The sequence below is a fragment of the Python bivittatus genome, unplaced genomic scaffold, assembly GCF_059951505.1.
Source record: "Python bivittatus isolate LINGU-HERP-01145 unplaced genomic scaffold, Pbiv_v1 ctg000980_np1212, whole genome shotgun sequence".
Classification (NCBI taxonomy): Eukaryota; Metazoa; Chordata; class Lepidosauria; order Squamata; family Pythonidae; genus Python; species Python bivittatus.
Window position 1 is genome coordinate 8,442,800 of NW_028277125.1, and position 26,230 is coordinate 8,469,029.

The following is a 26,230-nucleotide window of genomic DNA, read 5'->3' on the forward strand; positions in this document are numbered from 1 at the left end:
GGAATCTATTAAAAATACAAGTCAAGGTTGCTGTAAAAAGACCTTATCAACAAGCTCATTCATTCTGATATGGATACAAAAGGAAATAAAGATTCACTTTGTTCTTCTTTCTTTTTCTGTAACAGAAGCAAGCCAGCTTCACCAAAGAATCACAGAGAGCGTGTATCATGCACCAATGAATTCATCCAACTCCTCCAGGTATGGGACACCCAAACAGTGTGGCCTAGAGTCTTCCTATGGCTTGTCAGCAGTTCTGGTGGCTTCTGAAATTGGGGGTAAAATGTGGCTCCTAGTTCCTCAAAGGTGCCAGCAGGGGAATGCATGGTTGTAGATGTCATCTTGACTTCTTTTTGACCCCCCATCTGCAGATACGTCTGTAGTTTTTGCATTTGTGGGGATCTGGGTGGGAAATGAGAAACTAAATACTCCATTGAGTTGGGCGGCTTATAATTTAAACAAATAAATAAGTACCTTAATTCTTTCGGGTGCTTAAACACCCATGGCATTCCTTGAAAACCCCTGAAATGCCCTCCCCAAAGTGCCCTGGCCCCACCCTCTTTTGGAATACAGCTTCCAACACCCCAGACAGAGCCTGTGTGGCCCTTGAGATGTCAAAGTTATACATTCTGGACTCCAAGATAATGTGCTATTGCACAGGCTGTCCTGAAACAGCACAGCTGTCCTGCAGATCAGCTTTTACTGTTCCTTCTACCAAAGATCAACTTTGCATTTGATTTTGCTTTACCCATGTGGACCAAAATTTATTTCTTTACTTATTTATTTGCTAGGGCTTATATGCTATTCTAATCAAAAGACGGTCCATCAGTTACTGTTAAAATGCAGTATCAATAAACAAGCAGAAGGCCACAATTACATATCAGTGGTGCAGTTCATACTCCTTCACAGTCATCCGGCTCAAGAGCCATTCATTTATCCCAGTCTAGGCTTCAGTCACCTTCCAGAACATTAGAAGGGACAGGGCAGCGCTTATCTCCAGGGTGGGTTGTTCTGGAGGAGATGAGCTTCTAAACTAAAGGCTTGACCTCAAAGTCCCTGATGATATTCCCTGGAGATCAGGACCTGTAGCAGCCCCTCGTTACTTGATCTCCCTGGGTGGGCAGTTTCCATGTAGAGAAAGTGGTCTTGCAGATACCCAGGGCCTTGAATCATGAAGGACTCTAAAGGTAACAACCAGGGCCTTGGATTGCACCTGGAAGCCTATTGAGAGAGGTGACTAGTATTTTGGAAGCATTTCCTCCAAGTTATGTCAGGTAGTAACCTATACAGAAGGAGAGGCAGCTCCTCTCTTCCTCTTTGGGATATGCACTTATTCCTTAGGATGCCAAAGAAGGTACATATCTTTCCTGTAGCTGCAAAATCTGGGCAGGGAAGCAGAGTAATTGAGATGTTGAAGAGTTCTCAGTAGAAGAGCTGATCTCTCCAGGGTTCTACCAAAGAAACTGGTAAGTAACATCATTAGATAGCTCTCCATCCATCGGATGGTGAGCCAGATTATACAGGCTTGATCTACAGCTATTAACAAGAACTTATTTGGGTTTCTCCTACAGAATAAAGCAGTACAGTAGAACATCTTTTATCTTGACATATGATCAGGCTGTCAGATGTAATTTAAAATAAAAGGAAAGATTCTGAAGGAAAGATGAAGCCTTGGAAGCTATAGAAAATGGCATACAGGGATTAAAGGATCTGTAACACTTTTCTGATTGTGGGCATTCAGTCTTCAGTAGGAAAATGAATTTGCTGGATTTTGATTTGTTACAGACAAGAGAAGAAATTCAGAGAGGAAAAATCCACTGTGTCCATTGAAATCCAAAGAGAGCCTTAAGAAAAAACTTTTATGACATGACATGACATTCATATCCTGTTTTTTTTAGGATTATAGTGTTGCAAAGTGAATTACATCTTCGTTTCATCTGCAGGCCTATGTGTTAAAAAAAATGAGACTCACAAGGGAGTGGGAACAGATAGCCAAGAGCATTTTCTGTGTGTGGCATTGACTCAGCTAAGTGTTGGCGATGTTGTCCTGAGGATTAAGATGTCCAGAGGTGTAAATTGATAGATACAGAAATATAAATACAGAATTATGGAACTTTATTTACAGATTTCTTAAAGGTGGACCAATTAAATTAAAAAGTATGACCAAGTTACGTGTGCACAAATATGCAGATAGTTGAGGACTTTAGTTGCAGTCCAGATAATTCCTCTGACTCTAGCAAGTAATAGCACCTCACTAATCAAACCTAACAAGAATACCCAGAAAATGGACCTGGGGCCTTTTGTTTGAACTAACCAGGCTCTTATGTTGCAATTCACCTAATAGGCCTAAATAGGTAATTTAGAAGTTGAGGGAATCTCCTGGTATTTCCTTTGTGGCTGTTGAGCACTGTCTTCATGGTGACCATATGGAGAATCATAATCAACAGAGAAAGGAAGCTATGAGCAGGACAGTCATGTAGTTAGTTTAATAGTGGTCTAATTCAGGCTTTCTTAACGTCATGTTCTTCAAATTCATTGCCTTTGGCTGTAATGACAGAGGATCTTGGAAGCTGGAGTTTGCCTAAGAGTAGGAAACACTTAGAAAATTCTGAGTAAGCTATCCCTACTTGTTTTATGCCCATCACTGGACCTCAGCAATGGGCTGGCAATGAGTCAAAGACGATGTCATGAGGACCTGGCAGAAAAAAAGAAGTTGCCAGGCATGTTAGCACTCCAGTTAGAGGGATGTGAGGAAGAACACCCCAGACATTGTCTCATTGCTTCAACTTCAAATTCTCCTTAGCTGTTCTCTGAAACTGCCCTCCATGGTTATTTTTTTTGGCTTGGGCTGCAGGAGAGATTGGAGATCCAGCTTCTGCAGCCGCAGATGCCTTTCTGATGCCTGACTGGTGCTTCCCATAGCATTTGTCCGGTCTTATGCAGGCTGCTGATAAATGCAAGTTGAGACCTATTTTCTAAGCATGGGCTTAATGCTTTATTGAAAAAGCACTGGTCCTGTGCTGCACAGAAAGCCAATTTGGAAAGCTTAGGCCAGTTGGACGTTACAAGTTCTGTTTCCACTGGGTGCATTACAGAATGTTTGCTGATTCTGCTGATAACGGGATTTGTGTGGCCATGTTTTTTACTATTTCTGCCACTTTTATTATTTTTGAGGACTCACACATGAGCATTTCAAGTGTTGGTCAGTGTTTTTCAGACTTGACAACTTTAAAATGTGTGGAGTTCAACTCCCAGAATTCCCCAGCCAGAATTCTGGGAGTTGAACTCCACGCATCTTAAAGTTGTCAAGTCTGAAAAACACTGACCTAACTGGTCATCACTTCCAGGGGCTATCTCACAGAGCTGTAGTTTCCATGGCCGTGTCTGCAATGTACCACAGTTACTGATGTTGCCTTTGGTGATGGGGGCAGCCTTTCCTTCTCCTTCTCCTTCTCCTTCTCCTTCTCCTTCTCCTTCTCCTTCTCCTTCTCCTTCTCCTTCTCCTTCTCCTTCTCCTTCTCCTTCTCCTTCTCTTTCTCCTTCTCCTTCTCCTTCTCCTTCTCCTTCTCCTTCTCCTTCTCCTTCTCCTTCCCTACTTAGAGGCCACCCCAACTCCAAAGGAGCTTGGAGGCTTACATTTTAATAGCAGGAAACAGTACAAATTGAGAAAGAAAGCATGCACGTCCAGAAGAGAGAATCATATATAGCAGAAATAAAAACAAAAAAATAAAACCAATGGGGGCTCAACACTCACCCAACCCCAACGCCTGGGAGAACAACCAGGTTTTCAAGGACGTTTGGAACATATTCAGGGTGGGAACCATACACATCTCTGGTGGGATGCAGTTCTAGAAGGCAGCATTGCAACAGATTTTGCTTCCTGAATTCCAGCTTTGGTAACAGTAGATGTGGTGATGACTGTTGTCATTAGGCACAGGACGATCAGAACTGTATAATTCTGGAAATTCATGCTGGTTCACATGATCTCCATGGCCATCCACTGGCTACTTCTAGGTACTGCCAGGCAGAAGTTCACTGATCCTGTTATTGTGGCAGAATTGCGATCAGCAATTAGGGCAGCAGATTTTATGTAAATGTCTTTTTTGGATGGATGGGTGGGTGGGTGGGTGGGTGCATGGGTGCATGGGTGCATGGGTGCATGGATGGAACTTTAACTTGGCTCTGAGAAAGAGTCCTGCAGGGGTGGGTGAGACTGTGTTGACACAACAGCAAAAGACTGCAATGGTACAATATACACTAGACTTTCTTAACATTAACCATGTTTAGTTCTGTCAGTATGTGTGCCTTAGCATTCTGTGCATCAACCCCTTTGGTTAGTTTATGGTTCAAGGCATTGTGCAAATCCAAAAAATGATTCAGTAACTGGTTTATGTATGTTGGCTGAATGCAGCTTGTTTGGTTGCTTACATATGTGTATGCACACATACAGGTAGTCCTCGCTTAGCGACCACAATTGGGACCAGCAACTCCATTGCTAAGTGATGCGGTCTCTAAGCAAAAATCATGTGACTATGACAGACTTACGACATCACTTCCCATTCAGTCATTAAGTGAGTCACTGTGGGTTGTTAAGCAAAACATTATGTGACCATGACACGTGATTATACTGCCAGCTTCTCCATTAACTCTGCTTGTCGGAAGCCAGCTGTGAAGTGCACAAATGGCAGTCACATGACTGCAGGACGCTACAATGGTTATAAACACCCACCAGTTACAAAGCACCCAAATGTTGATCGTGTGACCATGGAGATGCTGCAACAGTTGTAAATGCGAGGACTGGTCATAAAGTTATTTTTTCAGTGCTGTTGTAACTTTGAATGGTTGCTAAACAGGGCAGTTGTTAAGCAAGGTCTACCTGTATACACATATGCACGCATATCCATTCTGAGAAGAATATTTTTAAACAATTATCCCATGAGAACATATTGAGAAGCCCTGCTTGTTGCAACAGACCTGTTTCAACCCATTGGCAGTCACCTGACCATGCTTGTTTCATCTCTTTTGACTCTACAAGGTATGGCAGAAAATCGATGAGTTTGTGCGAAAATAAATCTGAACTCTCAAGCTTGGAGACGGCAAACAACCGGGACCGGAACGTGAGCCCCAGCACCAGGCAAAAAAGAGGTAGGCAGCGCAGAAGACCATCTTGTTGAAAGGCTAGAAGAAATGGCTCATGGGGCAGAAACTCTTAGGCAATTAGACTATGAAAATGGGGACCAATACAGTGAAATTGTTGACTCTGTCTTGCTCTTGCAGATAAGAGATTCCCCTGTTATAGGGCTTGCGTACAGTTGAGACACCGTTTCTGTGGTCAGGTTGCATAGGCATGGAAAGGATCAACCTTGATCTCTCCTCTCCTCATCTGATGTACTGAATGCTTAGGGATGGCTAGGGGTAGGGGAATCCAGCGACACAGTGATCGGTACCTGGAGGCAGCTACAGCACAACTTTTGTATTACCTGCAACTTGGCTACTTGCGAACTTTCAGACTGATGCAGCTGAAGATAGAACCTGGGGCCTTTTGTATGGAAAGCAGACACTTGGCTCTCTATCTACCCAAGCTTGGGATCACCCAAGAATAATTGATTGATTATGTGCCATCAAGTTGGTGTTGACTCTTAGCAACCACACAGATTTTCTCCATGATGACCTGTCCCTAAGCTGGTCTGGGGGTTTATTAACGTGATTTAATAATTACTAAAATAATTTTAAACATGAAAATTTAAGAGTGATGGAGAATGTGGCAAGGTCACCAAATCTGGAGAGAGTGTAGCTTTCTGATGTGAGATTTGAGAGACTGCAGAGGGAAAAGTGCTGATAGTTTTATTCCAGGAGAGGTGGTTGTGACCTGACCATCAACCAAGATTGCACAATGCCACTCACAGACTGAAGTGGTCACCAGCCGCTACTGTAGACAGCAGACTGAGAAACATATGAAGCTGACAGCTACTGCCTTTTGTGGGTTATGTGACTCCTCCATAGCATGTTTTCCTGCAGTGACTGCTGCGTATAAACCAGGTGGAAATGGAGCCAGCTTAAGAAATCCCTTTCTGGATTTTAACCTCTTCCTCTGCTTTGGCTGTGAGTGGTATTCTGTCTGGATCGTGCTGACCTTGGCCCCTGATTGGTGAATTTCCCTGCTTCTTGATCCCATGCCAGGAAAGCAAACACCAGTTGCTGTGCTTTAAGTGGTAGATCTTTGAGGACATGTAATTTGCAATAGTAGACCATTTGTGTGAGCCCCAAATGCTGATCCTCCCTTGTACTTGACATCTTCCCATCTGATGCATCTATGGGAGGGAGGGAGGGAGGGAGGGAGGGAGGGAGGAAGGAAGGAAGGAAGGAAGGAAGGAAGGAAGGAAGGAAGGAAGGAAGGAAGGAAGGAAGGAAGGAAGGAAGGAAGGAAGGAAGGAAGGAAGGAAGGAAGGAAGGAAAACTGACAGAATTATTGTCAGTTTCATCTGGGTAAGAATAATAAACGAGATCCATCATTCCACCATTCGATTGCTAAACTTGTTAAAAAAAACCCTTCAAACATCCACCAGTAATATGGAAAATAACAACTGCAACAATAACAATAACTGGGGTTCATCATCAAGATTCCTTCAGAAGGGGCGGGCAGCCTAGTAGCCCAGCATAAAATCTCCATGGAGGGCGGCAACCAGTGACCAGAGGGGAGGGAGCGTTCCTGCCCCAGTGCACCTTTGCCACCTGGAGAGGAGACACTGCTTCAATCAACCCAGGTCAGAAAACACTACTTTTGATGCACAGCAGGAACAGAAGAGAAGTTGCTTTTTTGTGGCTAGTGGCAGATGAAAGCCTTGACTGGCCTTGAGAAACAGTCCCCCTGAATTCATGCTGGGGCAACCTGGTCAGGCAGATCAGCCTGCAGTCAATTTCATTAAGCTGAAATATCCTGTGAATGGGGGAAAAAAGGAGTGTTCTTTTCAAAAGTTTTGGAGCTCCCCATCCTTCCTCTGGAAAGCTAGCAGTTTGGACAAAATGCAATGGCAGGAGCCTAGCCAGATAGCTTCTTCCCTAAATTTTAAACAGCAGAATGGCAGTCTTGAGACGGTTTTGCAAATACAGCAGGCCTGCACAACATACGGCCCGCGGGCCACTTGCAGCCCGCCAAAGGATTTCATGCGGCCCGCATCGCTCGTGGGCACGAGGTCCAAAAATGCAGTATATGTTGTTTTTTTTAAATAAAGTTTCCATGATGAACTCTCGCAGGAGTGATTTCCGGGAAATAACCAAGCAGCGCTCAGCCTATGAGCGCTGACACGTTTTTGTGGCGACGAGGGCGGCAAAATTACCGAAGCAGCTCTGGGAGAACAGCAATTTTGATAATTGTAAATTTTACAAGACTAATACCTTTGTAAAATGGATGATCAAAAGAAGCGGAAGATGGAATCAGAACATAGAGTGTTTAATCCGGAGTGGACAAATAAATACTTGTTTACGTACGCTAGAGACAAAATATTGTGCCTCGTTTGCTGAGACATAATGGCCATTCCTAAGGAATACAATCTGCGTCGCCATTTCGAATCAAAACATCCTGACTTAGCCAAATTGGACGCCAATGAAAAACAAATTAAAGCGTCCAAATTGTTGAAAATTCTCAGTGGGGAACAACAGTTTTTCAAGAAAGTACACTCAGAAAATGAGGCGGCTACTAAGGTTAGTTTTCAGATTTCTAAAGAAATTGCTGCTGCTGGGAAGTCTTTTACTGAAGGTGACTTCATAAAGAAGTGTTTGTTAACCGCAGTTTCCGGATTATGTCCCAATAAAAAAAATGTTTTTAATAATATAAGTTTGTCCCATATGACTGTGCAGCGAAGAGTAGCTGATATAGCCAATAGCTTTAGTGACCAGTTAAAACAGAAGGCAAACAAATTCAGCTATTATTCTTTAGCAGAGAATGAGAGTACTGATTTGAAGGATACTTCAAATCAACTTCTAATTTTCGTTCGAGGTGTTGATGACAACTTTGAAGTAACCGAGGAACTGGCTGGTTTGTACTCCGCGCGAGGTCAAACCCCTGGAAAAGAAATCTCAAATCAAGTGAACAAGTGTGTAACTGAAAAGTTAGGCATAACATTTGAAAATATAGTGGCCATTTGCACTGATGGGGCTCCATCTATGTGCGGGAAAAACCTTGGTGCAGTAACTCTTGTTGAAGAGTTTGCTGACAAAAAAATAACCAAGTGTCATTGCATTGTACATCGGCAAGTGTTATGCAGCAAAGTTTTAAATTTCGACCATGTATGTCAGTGGTAGTTTCGACTGTAAACTATATTCGTTCAAGGGGACTGAAGCATAGGTCATTTCAAGCATTTCTTGAAGAGGTTGGTGCCACCTGCAACGATGTACTCTATCATACAGAAGTTCATTGGTTGAGCCGTGGAAGAGTATTGCAACATTTTGTTGCTCTCAAGGAAGAAATTGTTCAATTCTTAGGAAATGACTCGAAAAAGTTCCCAGAGCTGCACAATGAAGTTTGGAATAATGATTTATATTTTTTATGTGACATTACAGGTCATCTAAATGAACTAAATGTACAGCTTCAAGGGAAAAGTCAACTTATTTTTCACATTCTTGCAACAGTAAAGGCTTTCAGAACGCCAAACTGACAAAAGGAGAAATGTGCCACTTTACTACATGTATGAAACATATTCTGTTGCATAAGCATGCCGAGTTAGGAGAAAAATATTTAAACGACATTAAACTTTTGATCCAGGAGTTTGACAGAAGACTGACACTGTCCAGAGAAGACAACATTAAATTTAAGTTAATTGAAGATCCTTTCTCTGTGGATCCACAGGAACTCCCTGCACATTTACAGCTAAAGGTTATTGAACTTTAGTGCTCAACAGTTTATCGAAATAAACACAGAGAAGCCAGCCTTCAAGACTTCTACAAGAGTTTGGACAAGGGAAAGTTTAAAAATCTGCTAGATGGTGCCTTACAGGTTTTCAGCATATTCGGGAGTACCTACATATGTGAACAAACCTTCTCCATTATGAACTTGAATAGAAACAAGCAACAAGCAACTCTAACTGATGAACATTTGGAAGATATTTTGAAAACATCAATTTCAAACATGATTCCGGAGTACGATAAACTGAGTGCTGACAAGAAGTGTAATACGTCCCTAAGAAAACCTTAAAAATATATTCAAACTTACCAAAGTAATATTTGTTTTCTTAAGTAATAAGTGTAATAATTGAAATTTCCCTTTTTTATAATATGGTTTATTTTATTTGCAAAATAGTTTAATCATTAATTATAGTACAATTAACGATTAAACGATTTTGCAAACAAAAAACATTATTATCCCATTATTGTAACTTTACTTGGAAAGCGAGGAGCTAAAAATCTATCTGCAGCCCGAAGAAGTTTCACCTATTTAATTTCAGCCCTTACCTACTGCCAAATTGTGCAGATCTGAAATACAGCATCACTTGTGCACCCCCTGCTGGCTAACGAGAAATCTAACAATGGTTTCATGTCAGATCTCCAGTCACTGCTGAAGGAATGCCCACCAATATTTCAGCCACAGAAATGGGGATATATGTCTCCCAGAATCCAACATACAGACATTTTTGCTCCTCTCCCCCCTACCCTGTGCATCTTTCAGGCCCTGTAGAGTTTCAGCCAAATAAGCCATCCAAATAAGGATTTATTTCATGATGCTTCCGGAAGTATAGAAAATCTTTTACCTGCCAGTTCCAGGAGAGGTTTCAAGGCCCACATTCCAGTTGTGATGGGGACAAAACTAAAAGTGGATAGAGCTGGGGGGGGGGCAGGGGGGGAAGACTATCAAAGTTAGCAGGGGGATCAATTGCATACCCCTCTCCCTCTATGTCTACTTTGGAGTAAGCAAGAGCAGGATGTTCAGAGGAACAGTGAACTGAACAAAGTAAGTTTATTCATTTCACCTGTTTGGAACCTGGGATTCTTTAGGAAGGATTTTGTGGCATGATTGCAATCGTCCTTGGTAAGTATGTTAGAGCAGTGTTTCTCAACCTTGGCAACTTTAAGGTATGTGGACTTCAACTCCCAGAATTCCCCAGCCAGCATGGCTGGCTGGGGAATTCTGGGAGCTGAAGTCCACATATCTTAAATTTGCCAAGGTTGAGAAACACTGCATTAGAGGCAAGAAACAAATGGTTTGCACCAGAGTGACCCGGTTTCCAGGTGTGAGATGAGGATAAACACGATGGTTGTTTTTTAAGAAAGATGATTACTAGGTACATGAGAAAAATAGTAAGCCTGGGATCAGTTGCCTAAGTGACCCAATTTGTACATAAGGAAGGATAAAAGGCTCCTGGGCTTCCACCCTGTTTAAAAGTGAGATATCATTTCAGATGCTCAAGATAGTCATTGTCCTGGGGGCATTCTCAGTAGTGCCATGGATTTAAATCTATTTGGGGAAGTTCTCTTCAACAGGAGCAATGTTTTCAATGTAGGCCAAACCAGCTTTTTTTTTCACAGTACATAACTGTGATAGTCACCCAGGAAGAAGAGCCAGTGAATTGGTTGGAAGTGTGGAAGTTCCTTGAAAATAATCACACATTAGGCAAGTCTCACACTACTTGCTATGCTATCATGGGGAATGATTGGCTAAACGGGTTGTGTAAACCCAGCTATTATGATTTATAAACTAGGGGGTATGTCTAAGCATTATCTGTGATCCTAGACTATTGTGGCTTACTGATTAAAATAGGGTAACACAGGCTCAGCGTGATGCAGCAACCTCTCAGTTGTCTGAAATGGAAAGGATTATTCTATAATTTCACTACCCCAAGCTTGTATATAATGTGCAAACATCAAGTAACAAGAAGACCAAGGCTGGTCCTGCAAACAGTGTCTCCATCATGAGGCCCACAGCGGTCTCTTCTTCCCCCACTTTGTTCAGGCAAAGCTGGGGCCATCTATTAAGGGCATTGACTACAACCAGTGAAATCAATTGATACATTTAATTTTTTAATAATCCAAGCCGAGTGTGGCCCAAAAATATTAAATGGAACTTTATTTATTCCTTGGTGGCAAAAATCAAGCCAGCCACAACAGGCTGCAGCTGGATGTGCTCTTAGCTAGTAATTAACAATTACTGGCATAAAACAAGCCAGCTGGGTCAGCTGCTTGTTTTTTGCTGGCAAGCAAGGAGCAAGATATGCTATTCATGATGTGCAATGACATCATGATGCAGGCCAGATTACAGAGCAGCATCAAGGTATATATATAGGCATATAAAGGAGGGCCTTGCTTGGTGATGTCAGTGTAGGGCAGGGTTTCTCATCCCTTGTCCCAGTTAGCTGAGGACACCCATCACATTTGGATTGGACATTCTGGATGACCATGTTGAATTCCTTCTATCACTCAAACTCTTGACTTAAATGTATGATAAAGACAGAATAGCTAAGTTTGGTTTGGCAGGACTAACCTCATTGTTTGACCATCAGTAAGCCAAAGCAATCTTTTTAGATGTGAAACCACTCTTCCAATTATAATGGGAAAACCCTCCTTCCCTCTTCTTCTTTCCTTCCTTCCTATTTCTAACCTGGAGTACATGAATCGCTGAGTAGGAAAATATAGCATATCAACATTGTTTATATTCTTAACTTGTTTTAATCTCAGTTTCACCTGCTGCATTTAAAGTCACTTAAAATAGTGAGATATTGAATATTATTAATCCACTGGTGCAAAAATTTTTAATTTTTTTTTTTTTTGCAGAAACCCATATTTATCGTGCTCAAATTTCAAATCCCTTCCTTTGATTCTGCATTGCAAATCAATCCACCACTTGTCCAAGCTACTGTAGGGTTAGGATAAATGCTGTTACACAAGCTGTTCCCCAACTGTTGTGCAACTCATGAATTTATTAGGTTAAATATTGCTTGCTTCCCAGCTAGGCAAACTTGGCTGATTTAAGAAAGCTAACCCTGCTTAGTACTCAGATGAGAGAGACCATTAAAGAATCCTATGGCCGTAGGCTAGAGTAGAAGTCAAAAAAATATCTCAGAAGATGAAAATGACACAACCCTTCCAAGAAAGCTGCCAGGAGAAGTCCTCAGGAGTTGAACTCAAGACTTTTCTTTTGACTTGTTTGCATTAGTATTTTGCTAATTTTCTGTTAGCATTAGCATAACCGCTAACTGAAACATATGTTCTTTTCCTACTAGTCTAACACTACATACAACAAAATGCTTTGTATTTGTTATTTTTAAGCAACCCTTAAGAACATTTCACTTTTTATGAAAGAGCTGCTGCTGTTTCAGTATGCCGTTTGTTTTTTTAAGCTGGAAAGTGACTCCCATATTTAGAAAGTGAATGGATGCTGAGAAAGCACTATAGCAGGACTGCTGTCAACAGTCAGCTTGGGTCTAGATTGTGAAGGTGCTGTAGGCAATGTTCATCTGTAATGCCTTTTGTTCCCCTGGTGGTCCTCTTTCAAACAAAAACTCTTGTATACAAACTAACGGTAATTTTGTGACGGATGCTGTATAAACTTGACTGCATGTAATTCCAATGACAGCATTGGGATATTTTGTGGACACTGATGTTTGCTTTTTAATTACTTTGTGCTAAGTTGTCCTTTCAGGATTGTAAATCCCCAACCCTCCTCCATTTTGCTCACTAATGAAGCCCAGCTACTAAAACCCATTATCCTTTGCATGGCAGCACCAGTTTGGCTCAGATGGTTTGATTTCCTTGATTTCACAGTCACCTTCCTTCCTGGTTACCTGCTCCACAGCCATGGGCTCAAACTGCCCAGCCATTCCCATGTTTTGAAACGGTCCCTTCCCTGCCTTCCACAAGCTTAGACCTTGGCCTGTCTTCCTAAGCTGCAAGATTAACCCCTTCTGCCTTCCTTCTCTCCTTCCTCTGCCTTTTTCTCCTAGCCGATTCTTCCACCAGCCTTAACCTTGAGCGCTCAGCTCTTGCTAGAAAGCGGTTTACATTACAAGGGCTTTCCAACCGCAGAGCTCTACCCAAAGGTAAAAGCGTCCACCGCTGTCTCCATTCCATCCCGCCATCCACCATCACCGCTCTGCAAATGTGGCCTCATTCCCATCTTAACTTCTTTGTCTCATGCCTCCATCCCTTATGCACTCCATCCCTTATGCACTGCAGTAAGGTTTTCTTTTCGACAGCCACTTGGAGGTGGCCATACAAGCGCACCTTCTATTTTTGCTGGCTGTGCATCTGTGCCTTTCACAGCAGGCCAATACATGCATGGATTGAACTGGGGAAATTTCCCCATGCGTGCAGGTAAGCAGTTGGAAAAGCTTCACCCATTCAAGCTGCCGTCCGAGGGAATGAAATCAAGGCCACTTTTAGAAAAGATACAAAGAGGCAATCCTAGCTTTTAGAGCTATCTCCCCCCATGTTCACAAGCACTGAACTGAACACTGGGGTTGATCTCCTGCTCTGTGTGGAATGCAGAAGCCCATGGAGAAGTATGCTGAAATTGCAAGGTTCAGCTGCAGTGAGAGCCAAGTTTCTGGGCCATTTGTATATGGCCTTTTCCAACAGTTAGAAATTCCCTGTTGTCTACATGGCATGTATGGAAAGCCCACAAGGATCCCTTTCTGGTTGTTGTTGTTGTGATGGATGGACATGGATGCCAAAATGCTGAAGCAGCTATCAAAAGCTCCTTCTGTAGGGCTGAAATAGGAAGTCCAGCGTGTCCCACAATCTCTTTATGGGTTTCTGGGAGAATGCCCATTAAAAAAAAGAGTAGAATTAGAGTCCAGCATATTTAGATGGAGAAGGCAGGGTTTATGCTTGTAGACTGTCCATTGGGGAAAAAAACAAAAGATGACCACCTACCAGATGCATGTGTTTATACTTAGTGGCTGGAGTTTTCACATTTCACCTGTACTTATTATGAGACGGAGTCACAAGAAATAAGAACTGGGAACAGTTATTAATTGGTAGTAATGCTACTGGCAAAAAAAAGAAACAGATGATATTTCTAGAAGGAATGAGTTTCCTACGTTAGCTTAGCTACAAACAGACCTCCAACTGAGAGGTTGGACAACATTTTCTGTTCAGTATAAGGCAACCAGGAGAAGCAGATGTCTTCTGATCCATTTGTAGACTGTGCTGTTACATCTTTTTGAATTGTAAAGTTTTGTAAGTCACATCTCTCTACGTAACATTTATTTATTTATATATTTATTCATCAAATTTGTCACCGCCCATCTTGGGAAATGACTCTGAAACATGGGAGAGTCACAAACAGATTTCCCATACTTGCTCTTTGCTGGCTATGTACCAAGTACTGAAGATAGATGAGTCTGAACTATTAGTACAGAACGACAACCATTACTTAGGAGTTACAACCAAGACCTGATGAGGGGACTCCTATGATTAGAATATAGCAACTGAAGAATGCAGTTTGTTCAAAAAGAATGGAAACAATAGAAATGGAGGAGACTTGGGCTGTATCTTTAAAGTATTCACACCTGCTCAGAGATCTAAAACCTGATGTATTAAAGAGAACATCTGGATTAAAATAGGTAGAGGACTTAATAAAAGCAACACTGTTATTGGTGTCTACTAGTGCCCAACTAACCAAGGAGAAGACATGGTGGATGCTTTCCAGAAACAAAAGGGAGATCATTCAAAGTGTAAAGCAGCAGTGATAAGAGATGTTATTATTTCAACAGCTATTAGAATATAAACTTCCAAACATGGTCCTTTCAGGACATTCCTGGCTTTCTTGCTGACATTTTTCTCCTTCTGAGGTGGAGGAGGTACAAGAGAATTGGCTATTTTCGACTTGGGACTAATCAAAAGGGAAGATTAAGTGTGAAGAAGTGAAAGTAGCGAGAACATTGAGGGAGGGTGACCATGTAATGCTGGAATTTGAAGGAAGACTAAAATTAAATGTAGTTGAACACATTATCTTGGACTTCAAAAAGTGGATAATAATAAACTCTGACAATTAGGATTCTTTGGCAGGAGGAGTGAATAGGAAAAGATGTACCAGATAGGTAAGAATTCCTAAAATATAATAAAAGCATGGTGGCAGACATTTCCAAGGAGAGAATTTATAAGAAAGGAAAACAGCAGACATCTTCGGTGAGGCTCCCCAAAAAGCTTAGCAAAAATTTTAAAGCAAATGGAAAGTACATATATAGGTGGCATAAAGAGGTATAGACTACTGAAGAAGAATACATACAAGTAGCCCAGAACTGCAAAGATGATGTGAGGAAAGCTTAACCTCAGAATGAGCTGAAGTTGGTGGAGGATGCTAAGAACAGCAGAAAGGGCTGTTCAGTATGTTAGAAATAAAATAAATATGTTTGCAACATACATATGACCTGCTCAGTAAGACAGACAGTATACTAAGATCTATTAAAGAAAATATAGAACTACTCAACTTCTATTTTCAATCTTCTCCAACAAAAGGATGTGTATTCCATTAGCAACTGTGAAGAATAGGATGAAGGGACAGAATTAAGCTTCAGGTGTGAGAAACATGGTACATGGAAAATGTTCTCCCTATCCTTGAAAAAGAAGAAAAAAGGATACAGAAACCTAGTCATAGAACATTGATAGCTGAGAAGATGACAGAGCTGATCATAAAGAGATCAACTTCTAAGCACCTTGAAAGGAATGTAGTAATAATCAGAAATAAGCATGGATTTGTCAAGGGTTAATCTTGCCAACATAACTTATTTTGTTTTTGACCAGGTAACTTCATTAACAAATTGTTGGAAAACACAACATTTGTATCAATGAGAAATATTTTCATGGTTGATTGTGCTTAAGATGTACAAGTTATAAAGAAATGGTATTTTGAATAGACTGGATGTTTTCCAATAGAATGTAGGACAGGGGATGCTGGGTGAGACAGGAGATTAATCCTAGTTGAGGAGCTTGGTCCATGAACCATGTGGGAAGAAAACCCCTCAAATATGCAAAGATGTGGCCAGATCTGACCCATTCTGAAGAACCAGAGAAGACTCCTAAAGCTCTTGAATTTAAATAGTATCAACCAGTCCACATTTTACCATCCTATCATCAGGGATATATGAGAAAGCTTATCAGATATTTTACTGAATTTATGAATTCATGAGCAACTTTGTCTTCTATGACCTATTAAGGAAAGGAAAGGAAAGGAAAGGAAAGGAAAGGAAAGGAAAGGAAAGGAAAGGAAAGGTCTGACACGACTTAATAAATCCATGTTGCCTACTAGTAAGGCATTATTTACTAGATATTCAAGTACTGCTCATCTAATAATCTATTCTAGATTAGTGCCAGGTTGATGCATTTATAGTTTCCAAGAACTACAACTTCTTGAATCTGTCTTTCCCCAGTGTCACATTTCCCTTTGAACCTCCAGCCATTCTTCAGTCATAAACCATGACAAGAACTGCAATATGCAGTTTGCTGTGTAGAGTAATCACTTTGTCACACACACAAACAAAAGCATGAATATACACAGAAAATGTGCTAAGCCAAAAGTTGTTTGTTTATTTGGAGCTTAGCATATTGAGTGACCCTGTCACTGTGGCTTGTAAACTGGGGTTATGAATCCATCAAGGAAACCATAGTGAAATACCATAGCCTAGCAAAATATGTGACTCAAAGAGAGAAATTATGGACAAAGGGGACATTTGGGACTCACATCTCAGCACGTTGGAAGTTCAAATTTGGCAACACCTTACATGTAGGTGCACATTCTTATTTACTGTGAGTAAATTCACTTGTTTAAGTGAGTGAAACTGCACTCATTTTCACAAATATATTGTAATCCCTTTAGGATCTAACTGGGCTTGTTGTGTGTGTGTGTGTGTGTGTGTGTGTGTGTGAGCTCTGGCAGATTAAGAAAACAGTATTTCTTACTACAGACTTCAAATTTTTGCTGCCCAGAGTTTTTCTGGAGTTGGATGGACTTAACAAATCCAGTAAAAAAATAACATTTCTATGCCACCATATAATAAAATAAGTTACCTTAATTTGCTCATTGTCATGTGCTTGATAGGGCCTCATTTGTGTTTAATGCAAAATTTTAAGAAACGATATTTCAGGATGATCAGCATTCTGAAAGCTTGTCAACATGATCAGTTCTCCTGAAATAAGAATGTAATTCACTTTCATCAGTAATCAAAGGCTAAACAAACACGCCAGTACTGAGAAATATAGATTATGAGCCCCCATTGAGTCTTCCACTTGGGAAGCTCATGGGTATTATTTTCTATAGGATAGAATAGGATCCTACTCATATTTCTTATTATTAATTTGTATCTACACCACTGTTCCTCCTGAAGGAGCCCATCTAAGAAGATGAAAGAAATTCCAAATTCAGGGAAAGTCTTAGTGGCTTCTTCCCATGACATAGTTAATCCTGCAACCATTTACCAACAGCTAACTTATCCCAACATATATATGTAATTGCATTACTATTATCTGCTGACTGGCCAAAGCAGTGTGAAATTTTATTACATTTCAGGGAACCCAAAATGGGGACAATGTTTTCCATTTTGCCCATTGTTCACTTTTTCCAGTGTCGTGTAAGTGCAGCATGATATGTTAGTGAAGGGCAACTCAGAAGCCACTCCCATGCTAAGGAACTCATCAGTCATTCAAGGTTGCTCATGTACCTCCCTGGTGGACATAAAGTTTAAGTTAAAATTCCAGGGATTGTTCACCTCCAATATAACTGATCAACTTGAAATGCTGTTTTGGCTCCTATAAGCAGGATGATAATGCCATATTATTAGTTATTAGTTTTAAGTGAAAATAAAGACCTTTTTACTCCTTTGCCAAATCAGCTCCTCTTCCTATACCTTATTTTGGTCTTCCTCAATCTAAGTGGCCTCCAGATGTGTGGATTTCAGCCTTAGGCTCACCAGGGATTTATAGGCTGTATTCAGACAACACATTTAACTTAGTTATAAATTAAAAACACATTAAACCATAAACTTACCAAACAGGCTGGAATTGCATGACGAATTAAGCCCTCCACTCATATATCTGAGCTATAAAAATCTAGATAATCACTAGATGGCAGCAAATAATGCCACATTTAAGTATCTCACTGCTGCCAGCTGGTGAGCATCTGGCATTTTGCAGCGAAGGTGCAGTTGCTCTAGTGAGTGCATTTTATAGGGTCCTCCCGGCCATCATTTTGGCAATAAAATGGATCTTCGTTAGTGATTTGTCTTCTCAGCAATGTGGGCAGATGCTGTAAGACATTATGAATCAAGAGTGAGGAGAATTCTAGGAGTTGAAGCCCACACCATCCGAAGGGCATCCTTTATTTGTTTATTTATTTATTTATTTTTGCATGCTTCTACCCCACCCTTGACCTGCATCTATCTGTTCTCCCAGATCCAGTGTCTAAAGAGAGAGATGTTCCCCGTCGCTTTTCCTTAGCTTCCTCCATCAACACCACAACTAACACATCTGCTCTAACCAAAGGTATGGACACACTAACTCTTTAGCACCTTTACTACCGCTATCTACCTTGCTACAAACGCTGCTAAAATTATACAGACTGAGCCCGTGTACTACTTTGTAAGGCACAGAGAAATGAGTTACTGTAGTAGCAAGATTTTTAGTACTGGAATAACGCTGCCATCTGGGTAGTTGCGCTAGCAAATTACTATTTCAGTGAAGCAACTCTACTTGCTATAATGCTATGATATAATTTTCTTATATGAATCAAGCTTGGGGGGAAAAGGGCTTTTGTGTTTTGGTGCAGAATCTGTATTTGAACAGTGTTGACTGGCTGGCTCTTACAACAGTCATGAATAATGCTTTCCCCATCACAGTACAGCTTTGCAAAGTGCAGATCAGTTTTCTGTGCATCTTCATTCTCTTGTGACATGTCAGTCAGTTACAAAGGCAAAAGGAAACTATAGTAAACTTATCAGTAAGTATTCTGGACACAGAAGGGCAATGAAGGGAGAGGAAAACCAAGGTCCTACTTCTTAATACTGTATGAAAAATCTTTTGATTTCCAAAACATATTAGCTCCTCCTGGAAGCCTGTGGTTCAGTTTCTATCATGATGCTCATGTAACAGTACTGTAACAGTACCTAACTGAGTTTGGTTGATCTCTGAAGCTAAGAAGGGTCAATCCTGGTTAGCACTTGGATGAGAGAGCCCCAGAAAATCCCAGGACTGTTGGCTAGACTGGGAAATCAAAAACACATCCTAAAAGAAACCTTTTCAGAAATGTTGCTGAGAATATTGCATGAAGTCCATGAAATTGCCAGGAGTGAAATGGATGGAGTTACCAAGAGTTGAGTTTGACTCAAGGATATCTTTACTATCTTAGGTTATATCTGATTAGAAACATGATAATGCAATATATCATGTAAGAAACACTGAACAAATTTTAATGGCTAAGAAAAAAATCTAAGGGGAAATTTAATATTTGTCAATACAAAATGAGTTCTTAGGGTGAACATAGTATTAGAGGCTCAGCATATCTGTTGTCCTACGCATCTGTAGCTTTCAATTGCCTACCATCAGAAAGAATATGGAGATGGAGTTTTCACACGCTCAAATCACCGTAAGTTAGCTAAAGTTTCCACGTGAACAGAAACTCATATGTATGGGCACGAAATGTATTAATTCTTGATACATTATTAAGAAATGAGATCAATGTGGGCCTAAGCCTCATGATGGGAATCCTATGGTACTTTTAATAAACATAAATAATTTTAAAAACAAGCATGTAACGGCTTGTTGCTGATCTTACAGCATGGCAGCATGGCAAATTTCCTTTGCCATGGCAAGAGAACGGGACAAGCATCTAACTATACTTCCAATCTTGTTATCTGCAAACTTCACACAGGTCCCCTTGTTCCTGCAGTTAAAGTCAAGAGGCATGAAATCAAAAGTGATCCAACTCCTCTGGGTTTCGAAGGTACAGCTACTGAGTCCATGCATGCTGTTACTTGTAGAATGTCCGTTCTCACATCACCACTAACATTTCATACCAATCTCTGAGTCAACATATCAGATGAGCTTCAGTGTTTTTCATCATTTTATTGCCTGTTGCATCTATCTCTGAATACACATTGTCAGAGGAGAGTGGGGAGAAGAACTTCAGAATCTGCTTGTCTATGTCTGTGCTCCCTTCCTCAAAGATAGATAAGCTTGCAACCTAATTCATCAGGTTGGCAAGCATAACAAGAGATGGGCTTTTTGTATGCTGAAAAAAGCATTTTAAGGAGGGGACACTGAAACACAGAGCTGAAAGAAGCCATAGATGCTTCTGAGTCAGTCTAACTTTCTGCTCAGCCCAGGAAGCCAAATCAAAGCAAATGGCTGTTCTAGCCTCCTCCTGAACACATCCAATAAGGAGAGCCCACCACCTCTCTGAATAACCAGACCCATTATTAAATACTCTTACTGTTAGAAAGTTTTTCGTCGTATTTAAACCAGAATCTGATTATGACTCTCAAAATGTATTACTAAAGTGCAAAGCATGTTTGGTATCTCTCCAAACATCTGGTTTTCTTGCTTATTTAAATTGAATGTGAAAAGTATGGAGACTAGAATATATATTCAATTTTCAAATGGCCCATTTCCACTTTCTACACCACATTCATAAGTATTGCAATCCTACTAAAAATTGCATCATTTCTAAACATGCCAAAGCCAACTATTTATTTCTGTTGGAGGAGCACACTCAAGGTCTTAGTGCTCTTGTGGCCTCTGAAAACTTTATAGTTCTGTGATAGAACAAGCTATTATTAAGTCCGTAAGGCGTAACCATAGCAATTAATTAAATTTATGTAATTTTTTTAAAAAATTCAATCAACCACATTTTGTTTTGTCCTGGCTCCATACTTCTTATTTTTTTTACATGTAGCCCTGAAATGACAAGACATGATCAAAGGAAGCCTTAGGCCTGAAAAGGAAAAAAGATGTCCATCTCTAATTTTTTTCATGGTTCAATTCATTCTACTTTTATCTATTCTTAATCTTTTCCATCTTCATCTCTCCCACTTGAATGAATGAAGCTGCGTCCTCATGTATCTTTGGGCTTGCTAACTCCTAGTGACCTTGGTTGCATGCTCATCTGTCTGTATTGGGTAGTGCCAATCTTTTTATCTAACCTGAGCTTGATTAATGCTAATCTTGTTTAATTTGTTAGTTAGTAATCAGGCTAAATGTGTTGTGTGAAGATCACCATGTGTTGGCAGTCCTTTGATTACATGTTATCAGATATAATAGGGAAATAATTCTGAGTGGATAGATGTTCGTATGATTGATTCTAAATAACGTAATTGTGGTCTTATTGTGACTTTTTGGGTGCATGCTTTCCACTTTCAAATAGTATTCTTATGTAACCTCTCACACACTTTATATTCCCTTTTAAGGCCAAGAATGTTAAATAACAGCATTTACTTAGTATGGAAGAGGATATATAATCACTCCAGGCACAGGAGAGTTTTAATATCACTATTCCCTCCAATGGTGGGGAAAGTTCTCCCATTGGTGAGACCTGGTTCTCCATGAAAATGTCAGATGCATTCATTGCCTTTTTCAAGTCTATGCCCTCTGGATTTTTTGCAACTCCTGGCCTTTCCACAGTTGCACTCAACCATGGTGCCATTCCCAGACCATAGCATGGTCCCCATGACAATACCTTTATTTTGATCCCAGTCTACAAGTGAGATAGGCTTAAGTCATTGTTATCTGTACTGTGGTTAAATTAGCCTTCTCCAGTTATTCTGACCTCATCCAAGGTCATTCTTTGGGTGCAAAATCTGTTCAGCTTTGTGCCTATTAACCTGGAGGAAAGTTAGGGCTGGTGGTGACTGAGAACAGAGAAAGTAGAGAAGTAGAGCATAGGTCTTGGCAATGGAGACACACATTTCATGCCAATACAGTTTTGGCTGATTCAAGGATGGGTGGAGATTGCTACATCTCAGCAGTAAGGAAGAGTTAGAAGTCCCAGAATTCCAAGCAGATAATAGCATTCCATGCATCCTAAATTATCTAAAGGGCACCAGCTTGGGGAAGAGCATTCTGGAAAGCACACTTTCATTTTAAAAGCTAATCATACTAGAAACAAGATGAAATTTCACTTAAATGTAACTTCCATCAAATTGGATCACCTGCAGCAACTACTTAGGATGAAGCAGAAATAATTGTTTTTTTCTCTGAGTTTCCTGTTCCATGTTAAGCTCTAAAGAAACTCAGTTTGAATCAGGGTCTTACAGGCTAACAGCTTGTTTTGCTGCAAGTTTTGGAATAGCTTTTTAAAATGTTGTGTGGAGGCTTAGAAGCAAGAACTTGCTCCTAAAATATTATATCCCACTCTCCCCTTAATCTGACTGCCAAGGGGAGCTGGTCTTGATTTCCAATTTGTCGAAGTACAGCAAAGACATCAGTGGGAAGATCAAAATTCAAGACGGCAGCCATAAAGCAAATAAAAAGGGGTGGGGCTTCAATTACATAGTTGTGGCTCCCATCTTGACTTTTTTGATGGACTATCTACCGCCTTCACTGGTCCAGAGTATGTGGTCTTGAAGAAATCTATTCTACTTACCATGATCCTTGAAATTTGTCAAGGAAAGTTTGCATGCTCAACCTTTCATCTTTAAGATGGATACCAACCAGCATTTTTAAGAATATAGAACACTCTGCTTCCTATCCCAGATGCCTTTGAAAGTACCCTCTTGGCTCAAGCTAAATCCAATGCTGTTTCCTCTACGAGATCGGTACCCAGATCAGCTTCACAGACAGGTAAGTATTCCTTTGAAGATGAAATGCACATGCCATTGAGAACATATTTGGAGAAAAAGGGCCAGTATAAAGAAACTTTCTCTGGGTTAGCCCCATGAAAGGGACAGGAACTCTTTTATCCAAGAAGGAGCCCTAGATTCTTAAAAGGAGCCTCAACACTTGACTGGGTTTGTGCCAGAAGCCTCTTGACTGATTGTGCCTAAAGCATGAAAATATTTTTTTATTTCCAAGTGACTACCTAAACCCTTTTTTCTACTCATCTCCTTCAGTTGTATTCTACTTATTCTTCCTCTGTTTTCTTTGTCCACACTTTGTAAATCATCAACTCTTCAGAGCATAGACTTATCTGTGTCTATGACTCCAGTTGACTCTTGGAGACTTCATGGATTCAGTGCAATTTTCTTGGCAACACTGATGAAATAGTTTGTCACTGTCTTCTTCTGGGATTTTTTTTCCTCTACTTCCCAGTGTATCCCACAGCCACTGGGGCTCTCTGGATGTCTCCCATCCAAATACTAACAACTGGCCAAGCTCAGGAAAAGTCAGCCAGAAGCTGTCATTTGCAGAACACACTTCATGTATTGCTGATATTCTCATCATGTTGTCATGATCATGACTTTCAGAACAAAAATGTGTTTTGATTCTGACACAGTGGTCTTTAATAACCTGGTGTCCTCCAGGTGTGTTTAACTGCAGGCCATCATCCACATCAGGACATCAGGGTGAGAAAGATAACGTGCAAAACACTTCCTTCTAATTAATTAAAAAAACAGGTGAAAAGCAAAAGCAATGTCTGTCTGGAAAGATATTTCACATCGTTGTATGACAGAAATATCTCATCATCTAGATTGATCACTTCCTGATTTGCACTGGTAGAAGCCATTCATTTTTAATTGTTGGGTTTTAATCTTTGTATGTCACCCAGAGTCACTGTTGTGACATGGGCAGCTATATAAATTATTTAAATAAATAAACAATTAAATTATTTTAATAAATAAATACATATCATTAAACACCATTAGGGACAGAGGAGAGAGTTGGTTAATTGAGAACTGAAAAAGAAAAAAACAGTAATGTAGCTGTAATTAGGCACTAAGGCTGAGCAGCACATTGGACCTCCCCCGTCAACAACCCACTGAGCAATGGAAGGCATGCAGTACTGATTTGGGGGAACTGAATTTAGGGCTATAATTTTATTTATTTATTTATTTTTGGCAAGGCCCCAGTTATTTTATCTAAAACACAACTGAAGATTATTTGTTTATTTATTCAATTTATATGGCCGCTCATCTCAAACAAGTGACTCTGGCCATAATGCTAACTGTTCTGTTTTGTTTTCGTTTTTTTAATGAAGGATGGCCTAGCAGACAGATGCCATCGCTAGATACCTTTGAGGATTTCGAAGCCATTCCATCCAGTGCTGAGGACCTTTCAAACTCTTCAGATCTGGAGGAAGACAGCCACCCTTCTACTGTAGGTAACATCCTTCTGACTCCCTCAAGCAAGATCTAAACATGGCAGGAAGACCAGGGCTAAAGGGCTATTTCCAAAGATATCTTTGGGTTGGGTAGTTCAGGGACCTTTATTAATATAGTAATTTAACGCGGGTTCAAGCAAGGACGTAGGCATCCGGGAGAAGCCACATGACATAACGCATGTCATGACATAATTGTTCAATGGGTACACGTTGATTTGTGCAGTAATGCCATCATGTGTGCCATGTCAGGAGGCCCCTGCTGACACCCATATGTGATGGCTCAGCATCAGTAACACAATGGCAACAGTCCTGACATCTGCAACAGATCATGCTAAAAGGGAACAATTGGGATTAAATGCCATGTTTAGGTTCTTCAGGTCATCACTTTTTTTTTTAATGTTTCTCAGTGACCCTTTTTATAGGACATGCTTTAACTGGTACAAGGGTGGGTTTGGCACATTATACAAACACAAAAATCAAGGTGGTGATGGAGCAGGACACAACTTTAACCTAAAACAGTACTGGGTGGGTTTACTGTTGGTTAAACTCCCTTCCCCTGTCAGCCATGCTGTCCATGCATGAAAGAGAAGGTTTGTAGACCCCAAAGTTTGTGACAGTTTGAGTTAACAATTTCTTTGCTCTTTTGGACATAGAGCTGGGAATCTAGAGCAGCCCTGCAAAAGTGGACCGTCTCTAGCAACTCAGTCTCTGTGGTGGAGGTTTTAATTTTCATACCCTAAGTGGAGATGATACAGGACACAAACAGGGAGAAAAGAGAAGCCCCATGGTGGGCTTTTTTTACATATCAGAAAAAGAATTTATTATGTACATTTCACTGATTGCCTGCAGCTGCTTCACTGGTCAAATTGTTTACCTGGGGACAGCAGCACGCTAGGTCTGCCATCTTAAATGCTCATCAGTGGTAGGTTAGCCTGGTGCCCTCCAGTTATGCTAGACTGCAAGGATCCTAATTCCCAGCCAACATGGTAGAGACAGTTCAAGGCATCTGGGGATTCCATGTTGCAGAATCATTATCTTCCTCCTGCAGTGATCATTAAGGGGTTTCAAAGATGGCTTCCTTGGCATCTCTTTCATTAGTTTGTTTAAAATGGTGGGCACGGCAGAATTGGACTTTTTTCTCTGCTTATGTCATGCAAGACCAGGAACTACTATTCCCTGAGGGGGATTGTTTTGCCTCTCCCTGGAGCTTCTGCCACCAGGTTCCTGTTCACCAGTATTTTTTCTGGGGTCCAGTAAGGGGACATCACTGGTTTGGGTTTATGCTGAAAACCACATTGCTTCTAGCCAGTGTGGTACAGTGGTTAACACATTGAACTAGGACCTGGGATCAAGGTTCAGTTCATCCTTTACCACCAAAGCTCAGTGGCTGTCTTTGGGCCAGTGATTCTATCTCAGGCCAAGAGCCATTGTGGGATAGCAGTGAAGATGTTGAACTAGGAGTAGGGAAAACCAGGTTCTAGCCCTCCCTTAGGCATGGAAGCCAGCTGGATGACTTTGGGCTAGTCTCTCTCTATCAGTCCAAGAGCCGGTCTGGTGGTTAAGGTGTTGGACTGACACCAGGAAGATCCAGGTTCAGGTCCATCCTTGACCATGAACCTCACTGGGTGACTTTGAGCCAGTCACTCTCTCTCAGCCCAGTCTATGTGACACTGTTGTTGTTGTGGGGGGAAATGGGAAGACGGAGTTCCTTTCGCCTAAAGGAAAGGCAAGATATAAATCTAATTTAAAAAAACAACGAATAAACCTGTTTTAAGATATGATGGAAACTTTTAGATTATTTTTCTATGCTTTTTTACACTATTAGAGAAGCATTTATGTTATTTTAAGTAAACAAACACAGCTAAAAGATAACTGCATAATCTGCACACGTTGCTGAAAGTTGAGTCCTGCAATGCTCGCTGAAATATTCTTTTAAGAAAATGTGAATAGGATGTAGCCTAAAAGAATATGTGCAGTAAACTTGCTTTTAAAATGAAATGA

The 26,230-nt window shown here is 40.7% G+C and overlaps 1 protein-coding gene across 1 annotated transcript in view; it reads left to right on the forward strand.

The window, feature by feature from the left end:
- MCF2L2 (MCF.2 cell line derived transforming sequence-like 2) overlaps positions 1–26,230 on the forward strand; it is a 216,995-nt gene that overhangs the window by 182,425 nt on the left and 8,340 nt on the right. The window contains exons 25-30 of the mRNA XM_088131892.1: positions 126–198; positions 5,033–5,142; positions 18,373–18,462; positions 19,847–19,918; positions 22,666–22,752; positions 24,107–24,225. Coding sequence (XP_087988018.1) covers positions 126–198; positions 5,033–5,142; positions 18,373–18,462; positions 19,847–19,918; positions 22,666–22,752; positions 24,107–24,225 — 551 coding nt within the window. The remainder of the gene's footprint in view (positions 1–125; positions 199–5,032; positions 5,143–18,372; positions 18,463–19,846; positions 19,919–22,665; positions 22,753–24,106; positions 24,226–26,230) is intronic.